The sequence below is a fragment of the Chrysochloris asiatica genome, unplaced genomic scaffold (assembly GCF_000296735.1).
Source record: "Chrysochloris asiatica unplaced genomic scaffold, ChrAsi1.0 scaffold00142, whole genome shotgun sequence".
Classification (NCBI taxonomy): domain Eukaryota; kingdom Metazoa; phylum Chordata; class Mammalia; order Afrosoricida; family Chrysochloridae; genus Chrysochloris; species Chrysochloris asiatica.
This window is the reverse complement of record NW_006408660.1, coordinates 4305742-4319475: the sequence shown is the minus strand read 5'-3', so window position 1 is coordinate 4319475 and position 13734 is coordinate 4305742. Positions and strand designations below refer to the sequence as shown.

The following is a 13734-nucleotide window of genomic DNA, read 5'->3' as shown; positions in this document are numbered from 1 at the left end:
GTGGAGGGTCAGAGAAAAAGAGGAAGACCCCCAGCGAGATGGAGTGGCAATATGGCAGCATCAATGGGCTCAAACAGCAACAGTTGTTAGGTTGGCCCAGGACTGGGCAGTATTTCATTCTATTGTGCACAGGGTCATTATGAATCGATACCTACTCGATGGCACCTAACAACAATAAGTGTTGTTGTGGGTCATGGAATCGATTGTGATTCATAGCGACCCTGTATAGAGTTTCTGAGGTTGTAAATCTTTGTAGGAGCAGAAAGCCTCATCTTCCTCCCAAAGAGCTACTGGCAGATTCGAACTGCTGAGCTCATGGTTAGCAGCCCAATGGGTAACCCAGTATGCCACCAGACTCTTAAAAAAGTAAAAAAGAAACAGGTAAAATTAATTTTAACTCAATAGAATTAAAAAAAAATTGTGATTTTAACATGTACTATATATATGGAGTAAAAAATTTGTATCTATCTATCTATCTATCTATCTATCTATCTATCTATCTATCTATCTATCTATCTATATAACTATATATAGAGAGAGATAGAGAGTCCTGGTGTAGCTTTGGGGATTAATGCACTGGAATGCAAAGTTGACTTAACACACACACGTCTGTATATATATATATTTAAAAGAACAATTATCAAGAATTTGACATTCTCCTTTTGTACCAGGTCTTTGAAACCCAGTGCGTATTTTATACTTACAGCACATCTCAATTTGGACTATTCACATTTCAAGTGCTCAATAAGCTTATTGTGGCTAGAGGCTACTGTATTAGTCAGATCTAGTCTAGAGTTTTCCTTCTAGAATTAACCAGTGTAGTGAATAATGATTTATGAACCAAGGGTGTTTCCCTCAGGCTTATTTGCAATTTGAAAATTGGAAGGATTCTTAACTGTCCAACATTAAAATGTCTTTTTCAAATGCCAGCTCCTTGAGGCCAGGGATATTGTCTGCATAGTAGGTGCTCAATAAATATTTCTAGTTGAATCAATGAACACACACACATATCTTGACTCAGTGCCTTGCAGTTGGATAAACAATAAATCTTTGCTATTCTTTTTATTGTTATGATAATAACCTGGACCATGATCCTGCAGCCAGGGACACAGAAGAAAGTTAAGTAGTCTGGGATCATGCTCTCTTGTCTAAATCTCTTCTGTTGGCACTATTAGCAGAGAGAGGCTAGGCTCTATGATAAGCAGAAAACATAGAGGAGTGGAAAAGGTGGAGGTCAGGGGATCTGGATTCTGGTTCTAAGTACGACACCAGTTTACTGTGTGGGACAGTCCCCTCTTTTCTGGGCCAAAGGAATTATGGGGCTGGCCCTGGAGGGGCTGACTCTGAGCTCTTTCCCAAATCTGCACTGTATTCAGAAAATGGTGCATGTCCAGTTCTCTTCTGTCTGCGGAGTGGTCACAGCCTGCTGTGTGATGATTCTCTGAGAAGGACGAGTGCTCTGCATGTAACCATCCAGCTGAAGCACCTTGAGGGAGAGGGGTAAGGAACTGGTTTCAGGCTGAAAGAGTTAAACACACGATCATGTTAGGGGTGGGCATCCCACCGTGCCACTGGATTTCAGTGGTGGTTTTTGGTGGATACCAGGGTGTCCCTTCTGGATCTCCTTTTTTTTTTTTTTTTAAATAAATGTTTTATTGTGAATTGTGATAGTTTACATGGGAGAACATTAGTTTTACATTCATTCTATCATACATCGTTTCATTGCCATAGTTACCATCCTGCCCATGTATCATCACCCAACCAAAGGGTATACCCTGCAAGCCTGCCCTCTTCCCCCATCCCCCCCCCGCCACAACACACAACCCCTTTCCCTCTCTGGATCTCAAGTCCCCAGCCACTCCATCTCTTCAAGTCATCGTCTCTGCCTCCATCTCAGGCCTCACTGCTTCTCTGGGTAGGGTCCCGCTCTCTGCTCTTCTCCATTGATGGTCCCAGGGCCCTCTGCAGCTAGACTGAAAAGTTAATCACTCCCCCCCTTGCTATAAAATGTCCACCTTTACATTTCCAACCCTCACAATCAGTCCTGATAACAATTATTCACTATTGCATCACAAGAGACCCATCTGCTTTTCATTTCATCAGCCCTTCCTGGACAGGCTGGACACTATTCACTGGAGACTCTACCTTCCTCCACGCCGTTTGGATCTAGGTTCCCTCTTGAAAGCTTGTAAGCCAGTCACTTCTTACCTTTGTATCCCTCCCCCCATTTTGGGTAGCCAATGTCCAAGTTGCCCATCCCTGTCTATTCTTTGTGTGGAGGGGGTGGGAATAATTCTTGCTGCAAGGATTTGTTTCCTCTTTTGAGCTACTGTATTTATAGGTGTAGGTCAAGTTTATCAAATTGTATAAGATGACACTTTTTTCCTCTTCTTTCTTCTTTGGATTGAGCTCTGATCATCCAGTCGTTGAAGCCAGGTCAGGTGGGTATCATCTGCAAGTGTGGGTGTTCTTGCGACTGTCCGCCCTCTTCTTATCAGCTGGACGCTTCGCTCTCCACTCTAGTTCTGTGGCTGTGTCACTGACTCTAAGCCCATGAGTCTCCAGGTCTTGCCACACTGCTGGCTGGCCAGGTTTCCACCTGGGTTCCCAGGAGTCTGCTGAACGATGTAGGGCTTAGCTCGCCGCTTCATTGCTGTTTTTCCCTCACTTTCCCTTATGGGTGACATGCGTGGTCGCTAATCAGATCATGTATTCCCATTGCGTCTTAGTCTTGGAAGAGGATTTGCACTGAGGGGAACTGACCACTTGCCTTGATGTCTCCTGGGCAAGCAACTTGCTTGTTCTTGTGGTAACAGTCGGACTGCCCTTATTGTTTTGTATTTTTCCTGTAGGTCTTTCTTTCAAGAAGTATCTTCTGGCTTTGTATCTCCTTTGAAAGTAGGACTGTTTCCGGGTTGCTTTAGCTGCAAAGAGGGAGTCCTTGTATGGTGACAATGGTTCGCATTCTCTGCTACTAGCTGAAAGGTATGAGTCCACTCAGAGTTACCTTGGAATTAAGTCCTGGCATTCTACACCCCAAAAAGCAGCCACTGAAAATGCGGCACAGTTCTTTCTCTGATACGCACGAGGTTACCATGAGTCAGAGTTGGCAACTGGTCAGCTGCAGAGTCACCTTGCTGGAAGCCACACTCTTTCGGACACGCCCACAGGGTCCACGTTGAGGGTAAAGGACTGATGGTCTGAGTGTACCATGGGAGCATTTTAAAGGGCTCTTTGTGGTGCAGGCCAGATACTGATCACTTCTCCCTCAGCCTGGTCACTGTTCCAAGTTCACTCCCTGATAAACATTCTGCATGCTATACTCCATCTCAGAGGCTGATTTGTGGGGAACCCACCTACTACACTGTGAATTTCCGGCCTCAGAATGGTCCCACAGAAAGACCCCTGCCCTGGGATCCTAAGATCAGGTCCTTCTGCTCCTTGTCAGCTGTAACATGGCCCAAGTGACTCAACTGCTGTAGGTGTCCTATTTATCTGATTATAGATGGAGATTAGATAAGGTACCCTTTAGTAGAGTGGAGTGAACACTGGTTTAAGACGTCCACCAAGCTAAGTGCCCTTGAGCAAGTGATTTCCCTTCTCTGAGCCTCATTTCCTCATCTATAGGGTGAAGTAATAGAAAACATATTTCATAGGGTTGTTGTGAGGATTTAATGAGAGGATGTCTACTAAAGGGCTTAGCAGAACCTGAACCCATAGCAGATGATAAGTGGTGACTGTCACGATTTCTTATCCTTCTTAGTGAGATGAGCCAACTGAGGCTGTATGAATTAAAGAATGTGCTCAGGAACCTTCTGATTGGGGCCAAAATGACAGTAAAATGTAGAGCCGGACCTGCTTAGGGGAGAATGGTCTCCAGCTCCAGGTCCCAAGTTGTGTGCAGGAAGTCGAGGGGAATGGACAACAGGAAGGAGGAGGTCTTACCGGCACATTCCAGCACTTCACTGGAGACCAATTGCTGTTCTCAAAGCATGGGTAGGTCAGCCAATCACAAGCCTCCCGGGCCAGCCGCAGCCAGCTCTCTGGGTCTCCATCAGCCACGTTTCCGGTAGGGTCAGCTGGGTCCAGAATCACAGGCCTGAAGAGCAAGGATTAGAGACGGCAAGTGAGGAGCTGGGGTAGATCCACAGAGCCTAGATATTGCTGGAGAGGCTGGAGCCTGGGGCACGAGGAAGGGCCCTGCTTTTTGAGGTGTGTTCCAAGTACCCTGCCTGATGCTGGGCAGGAAGCATAAGGAGAAAGAGCTCAAATCTGGGAATTGATAAACCTGGGTTTGAATTGCATCCCCACTCTTTATTAATGGTGATGCCCTGGACTCAAGCTTCAGTTTCCTTATCTGTGAAATGGGGAGAGCTGAGTATTTCTACTACCTCAAAAGGAGTGATATGATGCTAGAGAGACAAGGCCTGGTAAAAGTTCAGTATATTAAGAGAAACAAAGTAAGTGATCAAAGGGAAGCTTCCACAAAATTGACAGTGCAAGCCCACCAGCCACTCCGTGGGAGAAAGATGAGATTTTCTATTTACAGCCTCAGAAACCCTATATAGGGTCACTATGAGTCAGAGCCAACTAGAGGGCACTTAAAAACAATAAGTGGGGGGAGAACAAACAAGATGGTGGATAGGGTCCAAGCAGGCTCAGGGGATGGTCCCAGAACTCTGAACCACATATAAAAGAATATTTAGAAGATTGGAAGGCTTACAGCTAGGGGAATTTGTAGCAGAAGCAAGAAATCCATTGCTTTCTAATTCAAGACGCTCAGCTGCTCCAAGAGCCGCCATCTTGGGTGAGACCAAGCAGGGGAAGGATCAGAGCAGCCACAGATGCCTGACAGAACCGCGGAGATAAAGGTGTGGACATTCTTCTCTTTTGGTATCTGTTCATTGGTCCCTTGCTGTCTGTGCACCTCCATTCTGGTGACTATAGGGATGCCTGAGCTAGTGGACACACCAGCCCCACACTTGGAGGGTTCTACTACGCATGTGCACAGATCTCCTCGAAATTTAAAGAGACAGTTCCCACTTAAAACCAAATGGCCACAGTCAGCCCTGAACTGTTTATAACTAGATAAAAGGCCTGAACAGGGATTGTAGAGTGGTATAAGCAGACAAAAAAGGAGATAGGTGAAAAATTAAATCCTAAGTTATGTCACAATGACCAACAATGGCATCTTGAAATTTCTCAAGAAGAAGAGTGAAAAGGGAAGCCCATTTCCTGATCACATCTACCTGGAGGCAATCAGAAAGCATAAAAAATACCAAAATACACACCCATCTAAGTATTAAGGCCACAGATAACTCCTGAATATGTCCAAAAATGAGAAGCAGATGGCCATATCTGCACATGTCCAGAAACTAGATAAAGTGACTGAGGCAAATGAGCTGGAAGTAGACCTACACTCCATACTGGAAGATGGGCAGGCTTTGGAAATGCCTGAGAAGGAATTTAGAAAAATGATTATAAAATGATTCAAAACACTATATAATGGAGTTGAGAAAAATAAGGAAGAAGTCAGGAAAGTGCTACAGGAACAATCAAATAAGATAAATACAGCATTGGATACAATTAAAAACCTACAGAAAGAGGTCCAAACAATTAATAATAGAATATCAGAAATGGACAATACACTGAAGGGGCAAAGGAGAATTGAAGAGATAGAAGCCAGAACTAGTGAGCTAGGGGAGTGGTTAATCTTACAGTCCAGAAACAGAGGACCCTAGGACCATCAAGAGAGAAACGTACAAGCAGAATTCTCGACCTTATCCAGAGAAGCAGCAGCGCCAGAGATGGAGGCAGAGATGGGGGCATGTAGAGATGGAGCGGCTGAGGACTCTAGATTCATGGACTAAGAAGAGAAGGACTGAGAGCTGGTGGCCAGGAGCAGACTTGCAGAATGTGCCCTTTGGAGATGTAAATTATTATATATGCCTGAGTGGGTTTTTGTTTTTTGTTTTTAAAAAGCTAAAGTGAATAGAGAGAAATACTGTTAACTGATGGTACATGGAGGTGATTGTAATTATAATGAAACAAGGTATATGATTTGTTGAATGTAAAAATGATGATATGCCCTGTAAACTTTCACTCAATCCACAATAAAAACCTTAAAAAAAAAACCAGTAAGTGGTCAATCATTGTCAGTTATCATTTTGACTAGAATGTTAGAACATATCCACTTACAAGGGAGCTTGCGATATCCAAGAGAAAGGATTATTATTGCTGTTATTAGGACAGCCATTATTTCACCTATTTTTCTGTTAAGGTTTGAGCATATGCCTTACCTCTCTGGAACCTCAGTTTCCTCATTTGTAAAGTGGTAGCAGATTGTCTGCCTCATCAGATTGGAGGTTCTCATGTAGAGGAAGTTAGGTAGCAGGTGTGAAGTGCCCCTCACAGGGTTTAACATCAGAAGATGCTCAGTAAAGTCGGCGGGGGTGGGGGCGGGGGGCCTCTCACCTCTTTCATTTCCAAGGTACCATAGCTGCATCCTTGGAAAAGAAGGAGGTAAGAGAAGTCCACCTTTATTGAGTATCTTTTGATGCTAAGTCCTGTATGGAGAGTACTGGTGTGGTGTTGTAGGATAAACACTGCACTGCTAACCAAAAGGTTGGTGGTTCAAACCCACTAAACTGCTCTCTAGAAACACGATGCTGTTGTTATTGTTAAGTGCCATCAAGTCTGTTCCAACCCATAGTGATCCTATATAGGGTTTCTGAGAAATGGCTGTTGAGCGTGAACTAATGACCTTGCGGTTCAAACCGACTTTGCAGTCCAGTGCATTAAGCCATAGCACCACACAAGGACTCCACTATACAGGGTCGCTGAGTCAGAACTGACTCGATGGCTCTTAACAACAGCAGCAGCAGCAGCAGCAGCAACAACATAGTTGTATCTAGGGGTTCCTTTATGTGGGGAAATTGAGCCACATGAGAAAAGTCCTAGTGACACAATGGTTAAGTGCTCAGATGCTAAACAAAAGGTTGATGATGCCAACCCACCCAGTGATTCCACAGGAGAAGAAGAAGGAGAAAGACTTGGCTTTCTACTCGGTTAGAAGGAGTCTCTAGGAGTTAACAACAAGAAGCCATGTTGGTGAGAAGATACCTGGGCTCCTGGAGTTTGTTGATCAAATATTTGCAAACAGTGGAGTTTTCAAAGTTGTAATACTGTGTCCAGTAGATGCAAAGCTGTTTGTAATCTACGACTAACTCCAGGACTGTCCGGAAGCCCTGTGCTGTGTTGAAGTATGTTTCGTTGCTCCCATTCTCCCACGCGTAGACTGTCAGGAGTTCCAGGGCATATTGTGGCGGCAATGGCTTCCCCAGCTTTTCTTTACACTGCCAAGGGGAAAAACAACTGAGGAAATACGCTTGTCCCACCCACATCCGTATCAAATACAGGACTGGATGCATGGGACTTGCATACCATGCTATATTATGGTTATGGACAGGGGTTAGCAAATCCAGTCAACCATAGACTTTGAAAAGAAAGTGTTATTGAAACAAAGTCAGGCCCACTCATTTATGTGGTTTTTGTGCTATAAGGTGGGGTTGAATTGTTGTGACACAGATCGTGTGGACTATCTTGTATGCTACAGAATAATTTTATAACCCTTGGTTATGGGCTTGAGCTCTGGATTCTGAGTTAAGTGAAGTTTGCATCCTGGCTCTGCTGTTGTCTGATTCTGAAATTGCCCTGTCCTTGTCTTCCAAGTGAGTGCTACCAACAGGAGCCAGCTCTTAGGGCGAATACAAAAATGACAATGAACTGAAATGAAGGACTGGTAGTGGCCCCATGAGACTCCCAGAAGCAAACAGAATCCCTTCTGCTGAAAGATACACTGTTCAAGACCTCTCAGGAGTACTGGTCTGGCGCTGGTGGACAAGCACTGGGCCACACGGTGGTTCAAACTCTCCAGTTGCTCCTTGGAAACTATGAGTCAGAAATGACTCGACAGTACTTAACAACAACAGTTATTTCATCAATGCTTTTCAGATATGATAACCATGTTAACCATGCTACTCCCTTTGCCAATGAGAAAATAGTACAGTAAGGTCAAGTTCTTACTCAAGGTCAGACAGTCAAGAAGTGAGACAAGGGGAATTGAAACCCAGTCCTTGTTCTGCCGGATCCATCACCTTCTGAAGAGCATGGTGGTCTCTGTGTGTAGTTGTAACATTCATTCATTCTACAGTTACTAATTGAGCACCTAGTAAGTGCCAGGCACTATTCAAGGTCCTTGGGACACAGCAGTGAATAAATTTCCCTCCCTTCATGTACTTATTTTTTGTTGGGAAGACAATAAATAAATAAGCCAGCTCTGTTTTTGATAAAAGCTCTGAAGAAAAATAAAGTTGTATAAAGGAGATGGAGAATGATAAGTGGGTAGGCAATTTTAGACCTGGTGGCTCAGAGGTAGAGCGCTCAGATGAGAACAAAAAGTCAGTAGGTTTGACCCCACCAGAGGCTCTGCAGAAGAAAGAGGTGGCAGTCTGCTTGCTTCTGTAAAGATAGTTGTTGCTGCTAAGTGCTGATGAGTCACTCTGACTCATCGCGACCCTGTATACGGTTTCCAAGGAGTAGCTGGGGGGTTTGAACTGTCATCTATGGTTCACAGTCCAGTGCTGATCCTACAGTGCCACACCAGGAGTCCTACAAACTTTGACAATCCTATGGGACAATTCTACTCTGTTCTATGGGGTTGCTATGAGTTGGCATCAACTCCAAGGCAAAGGGAGTCAGGGAAGATTTCTCAGAGGTGGTGATATTTGAGCTGGGATTTAAAAGAAACTAGAGAGAGGAACCAGGTGACCACTGGGGCAAAGGTTTCCTGTGAGATGCAAAGGCCTTGAGGCTAAAGCAGATCTGCCTAGGAGGAGGGATAAAGAGGTCAGCCCAGCTGGTGTGCAGGGAGCAAGGGGAAAGAGAAAAGGCTCACAGAGTGCCATGGGATGAATTGTGTCCCCCCAAAATATGTGTTAGCTTGACGGGGTTATGATTCTCAGTGGTTTAGCAGTTAAGTGAAGATTCCCCAGGATGTGATAAACCAATAAGAGAATTAAGGGCGGAAGTTCTGGTGTGGAACACTAACTGAAAAGTCAGTGGTTCAAACTCACCAGCCACTCCTTAGAAACCTATACAAGGTCGCTATGAATCAGAACAGAATCAAAGAGATTTAACAACAACAAGAAACATCACCCGTAATCCTATAATAGCCTAATCCTTGTAAGGGAGTTCCCCAAGGGTGTGGCATGCAACACCTTTTATTTCAGAAGACATAAAAGGAGAGAGATGTGAACAGAGAAAGGGGACCTAACTACCACAAAGAAAGAAGAGTAGCTGGGAGTAGAGTGTGCCCTTTGCACCTGGGGCCCTGCACTGGGAAGCTCCTAGATCCAGGGAAAGATTGATGCCAAGAAGCATGAAGTTCTCCAAGGAATGCTGAGCCTGCAGATGCTGAAAGGAGTCAAGGACATTTTCCACAGCTGGGGCTCTGGATTCAGACTTCTAGCCTCCCCAAATGTGAGAAAATAGAGAAGTTTGTTAAAGCCATTTCTGTTATTGCAGCGCTAGAGAATTAAGACAGAGAGGGAAAGGGCAGACCTGAGAACCTCACGCAATAACATGGACCAGGCTCAGAGTGAGAGAGCAGTGACAATTGATTAACTATGGATATATTTTAATACAGGACAGATGGGGGTGAGGTATGAAAATGTGAGGAGTCAAGAAAGGCCCAAGGACTTTGACAGGAGTCTAGAATGATGGGGTTGATGTCTTCTGAGATGGGGAGGGCCCCTGAGCTCCCAGGCCTCATCCTAAATCCTCTTTCTCTTCTTGCTCCCCCACCTCTTCTCTGCTCTTCCGCTTCTCTCACAGTTCCTTTTCCCTCTTCCTTCACATCTCCTCTCCTCAAACCCACCAGCCGCTCCTAGGAAACCCTATACAGGGTCCCTATGAATCAAAACCCACTTCACAGCACCTTCTCCACCCACATTCGCTTCATTTCTTGCTCCAGGTCTGGTCTGACAGGAAGGTCTTACCAGTTGGTACCAGTGCTTAACCAGGCGGATGAGGCTCTTCAGCTTGGGGGGACGCTGCTTCAGGAAGTCTCTTTGCAGCTCCGTGAAGCAGGTAGAGAACTCACCTCCCTGGAAGGACTCGCTGATGAGCTGGACGTAGATTTGGGGGTCAGGTCTGTAGCCTCTAGTCACCTGGCCTGTTAGGGATGAATCCATCACCTTAAGATATCAATTCTTCTCTGAGATTCTTTCTGTCTGCTTGGGAAGAAAACCTCACCTACTATGGGTACAGTGAAAGGAGTAACAGGCCCAGAGATGAAACATCTGAGACTCTATCTCCTGACCTCCCTCCCATTTCCAGTACCACTGCCCCACCCAAGCCACCATGACCTCCTCATTGGTTCCCCACAGCACATGCACCACCCAGCACCCAGAACGGTCTATTCAAATCGATCCCTCCACTCTTTGTTTCATATCAACATCAAGAATAAAATCCTAAATCACCAGTGGGCTACAACACCCAATGTGGTCTGGCTCCTGCTACCAACTTCTATCCAGTTCTCATTTTTAGGAAGATAAAATCCATGTGCCTGGCCATATGTAGGACTAGAAATAGTTGCAGATGTTATATAAAACATGTTTTTGTTTTATAGAACAAACTAGCTGCTGTCAAGTCAGTTCAGACTCCTGGTGACTGTAATCTATTTCAGAAGTAGATCACTAGGCCTTTCTTCCAAGGGTCCTCTTGGAAGATTTGAACTGCCAACCTTTTGATCAGCAGCTCAGCACTTAACCAAATTGTGTTAATTTGTTGTGTAATGTGCCTCCCACAACTGATTACGACCTTTTTCATTTTTGCTTCAAGAGAAATGGTAACATGACTCTCTACTTTGAAGGGATGCCCTGTTGTAAAAATGTGTTCATAATGTGTAAGGTCTATGGTCAGAAATAAACAGAGAGAGAGAAAAAAAAAGCCTCATTCTGGGTCAAGGGAAGCACTCACCCAGGGCATCGAAGGCAGGCAGCACATCAAAATCCACCCACTGGTTAAGGTATTGGGAACTCAGACTGAAACTGAGCACACGAGGGTTTTGCCATCGACTGTGGACTTCAAATTTCACTTTAAATACTTTCTCTCTCTGACATGCTTCCAACTGTTTCCTGATTTCCTCAATGAACATTCCCCGGCGTTCTAGCTGCTCATGAAAACTTGTGAAATGGCTGAGGAAGACGACGAGGTCGGCGTCAGATCTGCCTCTGAGGGCGGTGCCTTTCCCGGAAGAGCCTCCCTGAATAAATGATGAGAACAGTCACTGACAAGATTGAGGGTTTTACTGCCCTGGTGGCGCTGTAGGATAAACACTGCACTGCTAACCGCAGTTCAAACCCACCAGCCGCTCTAAGGGAGAAAGGTGAGGCTTTCTGTTCCTGTAAAGATTTACAGCCTTGAAACCTCTATATACAGTCGGTATGGACTCCATCACAGTGGGTTTGGTTGTAGTGACCTATGGGTAGTATAAATCTCAGCTCCTAGAAACCTAACAATGACTCTGATTTAGGTATTGTTAGTTCCCATTTTACAGATGGGGAAATAGATGCACAGAAAGATGATATAACCAGTCCAGTCATATCATACAGTTAGTGGGTCACAGAGATGGGATCGATTTGGCTGCCTTGTTCCAGAGGCTATGTGTGTCCCATGACATTTACTATCTTATATCATACCAGGAAAGGAGCTCTGGTAGCGTAGTGGTTACGAATCGGGCTGCGGACCTAAGGTCAGCGGTTCGAAACTACCAGCCGTTCCGCGGGAGAAAGATGAGGCTTTCTACTCCCGTAAGGATTTACACCCTCGGAAACCCTGTACAGGGTCGCTATGGGTCGGAACCGACTCGACGGCACTTAACAACAACAACAACATCATACCAGGAGGCTTCCAAAATTTGCAGGGAAATCCCACTAGCTTTTCATTCCATTTTTCCATGAACTTTTGGAAGTCTTTTCATATTCCCTAGACAGGTACGTGCCAGGTGTTTATATACATTATTTTACTTCATCCACATAGCCCAAGGAAGTATGAGGAATTACTATCCCCACTTATAGAGAAGGAAGTGGTGGCACAGCAGGCTAAGTGATTTCCCCAAATCTTCTAGCCAGTGGGTGCTCTCTGCCCTTATAACTTATACTCAACCCACTCTTGCCACTGCAGAAATGGCACGTCCCAGTCTGACCCCTGATTGCTGCTGTTGGTGTTAGTTACCATCAAGTCTATTCTGACTCCTGGCGACCCCATGCATTCAGAGAACTACTATGTAGGGTTTTCAAGACTGACCTTTAGGAAGCAGATTTCCAGGTCGATCTTCTGAGGAAACTCTGGGTGGGTTTGAACCACCAACCTCTAGGTATAGAGCTTAGCTGTTGGCCCCACCCAAGGACTCCATGGCCACCGATAAATTTTTTTCGGAGTTGGACCTCAGTTTTCCCTATCTCTAAAATGGATATGGAGTCCTGGTGCTGTGCTGTAGGATAATGCTCTGGACTGCAAGGTCAGTTTGAACTGCAAGGTCCGTGGTTCAAACCCATAAGCCACCCCTTGGAAATCTTAGACAGGGTTGCTATGGGTAGGAACTGACTTAATGACACTTAACAACAACAAAAAATACATATAGCCTAGGAGAGTGGTTCATAACCTTCACCCAGGGGCATTCATTAAAAATAAGGTATAGACTCACATCTCAGACCCTCTAACCAGCTATGGTTTTGTCTTTGGTATAGTTCTTCCTTCTAACACTTATATCCCATGTGTTTTATTTTTGCCCTCTCCAGGGAAACTCTTGCCCTTTCACCCATCCTTTCCCCATTCAGGCAAGGCTTACCTTCACAACCTTCAACACCCGCACAGGGAGGCAGCTCTGGCGGAAGCACCGCTCCTTCAGGAATGTGCAGATAACATCAATGGCTTCTTTGACCAGCTTGCGGAAAGTAGTGTCCGGCAGGAGATTGTTTTCAATGAACTTGTCCAGATTACTGGCCTGGGTATATCTCAGTGTCCCCATGATGTTTGGACAGCAGCAGGAGAATGTTGGTTCCTGGAATTCCTTTGCTTATCTCTGTAGGAGGAACCTTGCTCTCTAGTTTCCTTTTGTGTAAGTTTCGTTTTCTCTGCTCTTTTCCTTCCCATATTCTGTAGGCAAACCAAACACTTTGAAGAGCCTCTGCTGGCCTCAGAACAGAATTACATCTGCCTTCCTTACTCGGTTCCCCTACAGGGTGAAACTTGCTCTTCAACCTTTAGCCAACAGCCTAGAACACTAGGAAGTCCTGCTAGCATAATGGGCTACACATTGAGCTGCTCCTGAAATATGAGGCTTTCTGTTCCTATAAAGACTTATAACCTCAGGAGTCCTATACAGGGTCTCTATGAGGCAGCTAGAGTGTTAATTCAGCTGTGAAAAATTATAATGTAAACTAGATTTTTGTTTTCCATCTTTATCTTTTTGTTGTTGTTGACAAAATTGCTGTAGATTTTCATTTGGCTTTTACAGCAATATAAATATACATATAAAGGTCTTCCATAATCCCAAACTCAAAGTCTACCACCCTGTTGTTGTTCAGTCAATTAAATGCCGTTGAGTCAGTTCTGACTCATAGCGACCCTGTATAAGGTTTCTAAGGAGTGGCTGGCTGGTGGGTTTGA

At 44.9% G+C, this 13734-nt stretch overlaps 2 protein-coding genes across 2 annotated transcripts in view; both read right to left on the bottom strand.

The window, feature by feature from the left end:
• Positions 1–3213, bottom strand: part of OAS3 (2'-5'-oligoadenylate synthetase 3, 100kDa) — a 35337-nt gene extending 32124 nt beyond the window's left edge. Inside the window, exon 1 of the mRNA XM_006870510.1 lies at positions 3151–3213. Within this exon, the coding sequence (XP_006870572.1) occupies positions 3151–3213 (63 nt within the window). The remainder of the gene's footprint in view (positions 1–3150) is intronic.
• A 591-nt stretch (positions 3214–3804) lies between these two features.
• Positions 3805–13093, bottom strand: OAS1 (2'-5'-oligoadenylate synthetase 1, 40/46kDa). The gene is made up of 5 exons (XM_006870509.1): positions 12914–13093; positions 11041–11326; positions 10059–10234; positions 7123–7355; positions 3805–4099 (listed from the first exon to the last, which is right to left on the bottom strand). Exons 1-5 carry the CDS (start codon positions 13091–13093, stop codon positions 3805–3807), a joined length of 1170 nt encoding a protein of 389 aa, XP_006870571.1.
• Positions 13094–13734: the final 641 nt, after the last annotated feature.

What these genes read in the sequence shown, in the direction of transcription:
- OAS1 (XM_006870509.1), bottom strand. Translation starts at nt 13,093, where the DNA reads ATGGGGACACTGAGATATACCCAGGCCAGTAATCTGGACAAGTTCATT. An exon ending in GGGTGTTGAAGGTTGTGAAG is followed by an intron (nt 11,327 to 12,913) that starts GTAAGCCTTGCC and finishes TCATTTATTCAG; the next exon opens with GGAGGCTCTTCCGGGAAAGG. An exon ending in GCCTGCCTTCGATGCCCTGG is followed by an intron (nt 10,235 to 11,040) that starts GTGAGTGCTTCC and finishes CATCCCTAACAG; the next exon opens with GCCAGGTGACTAGAGGCTAC.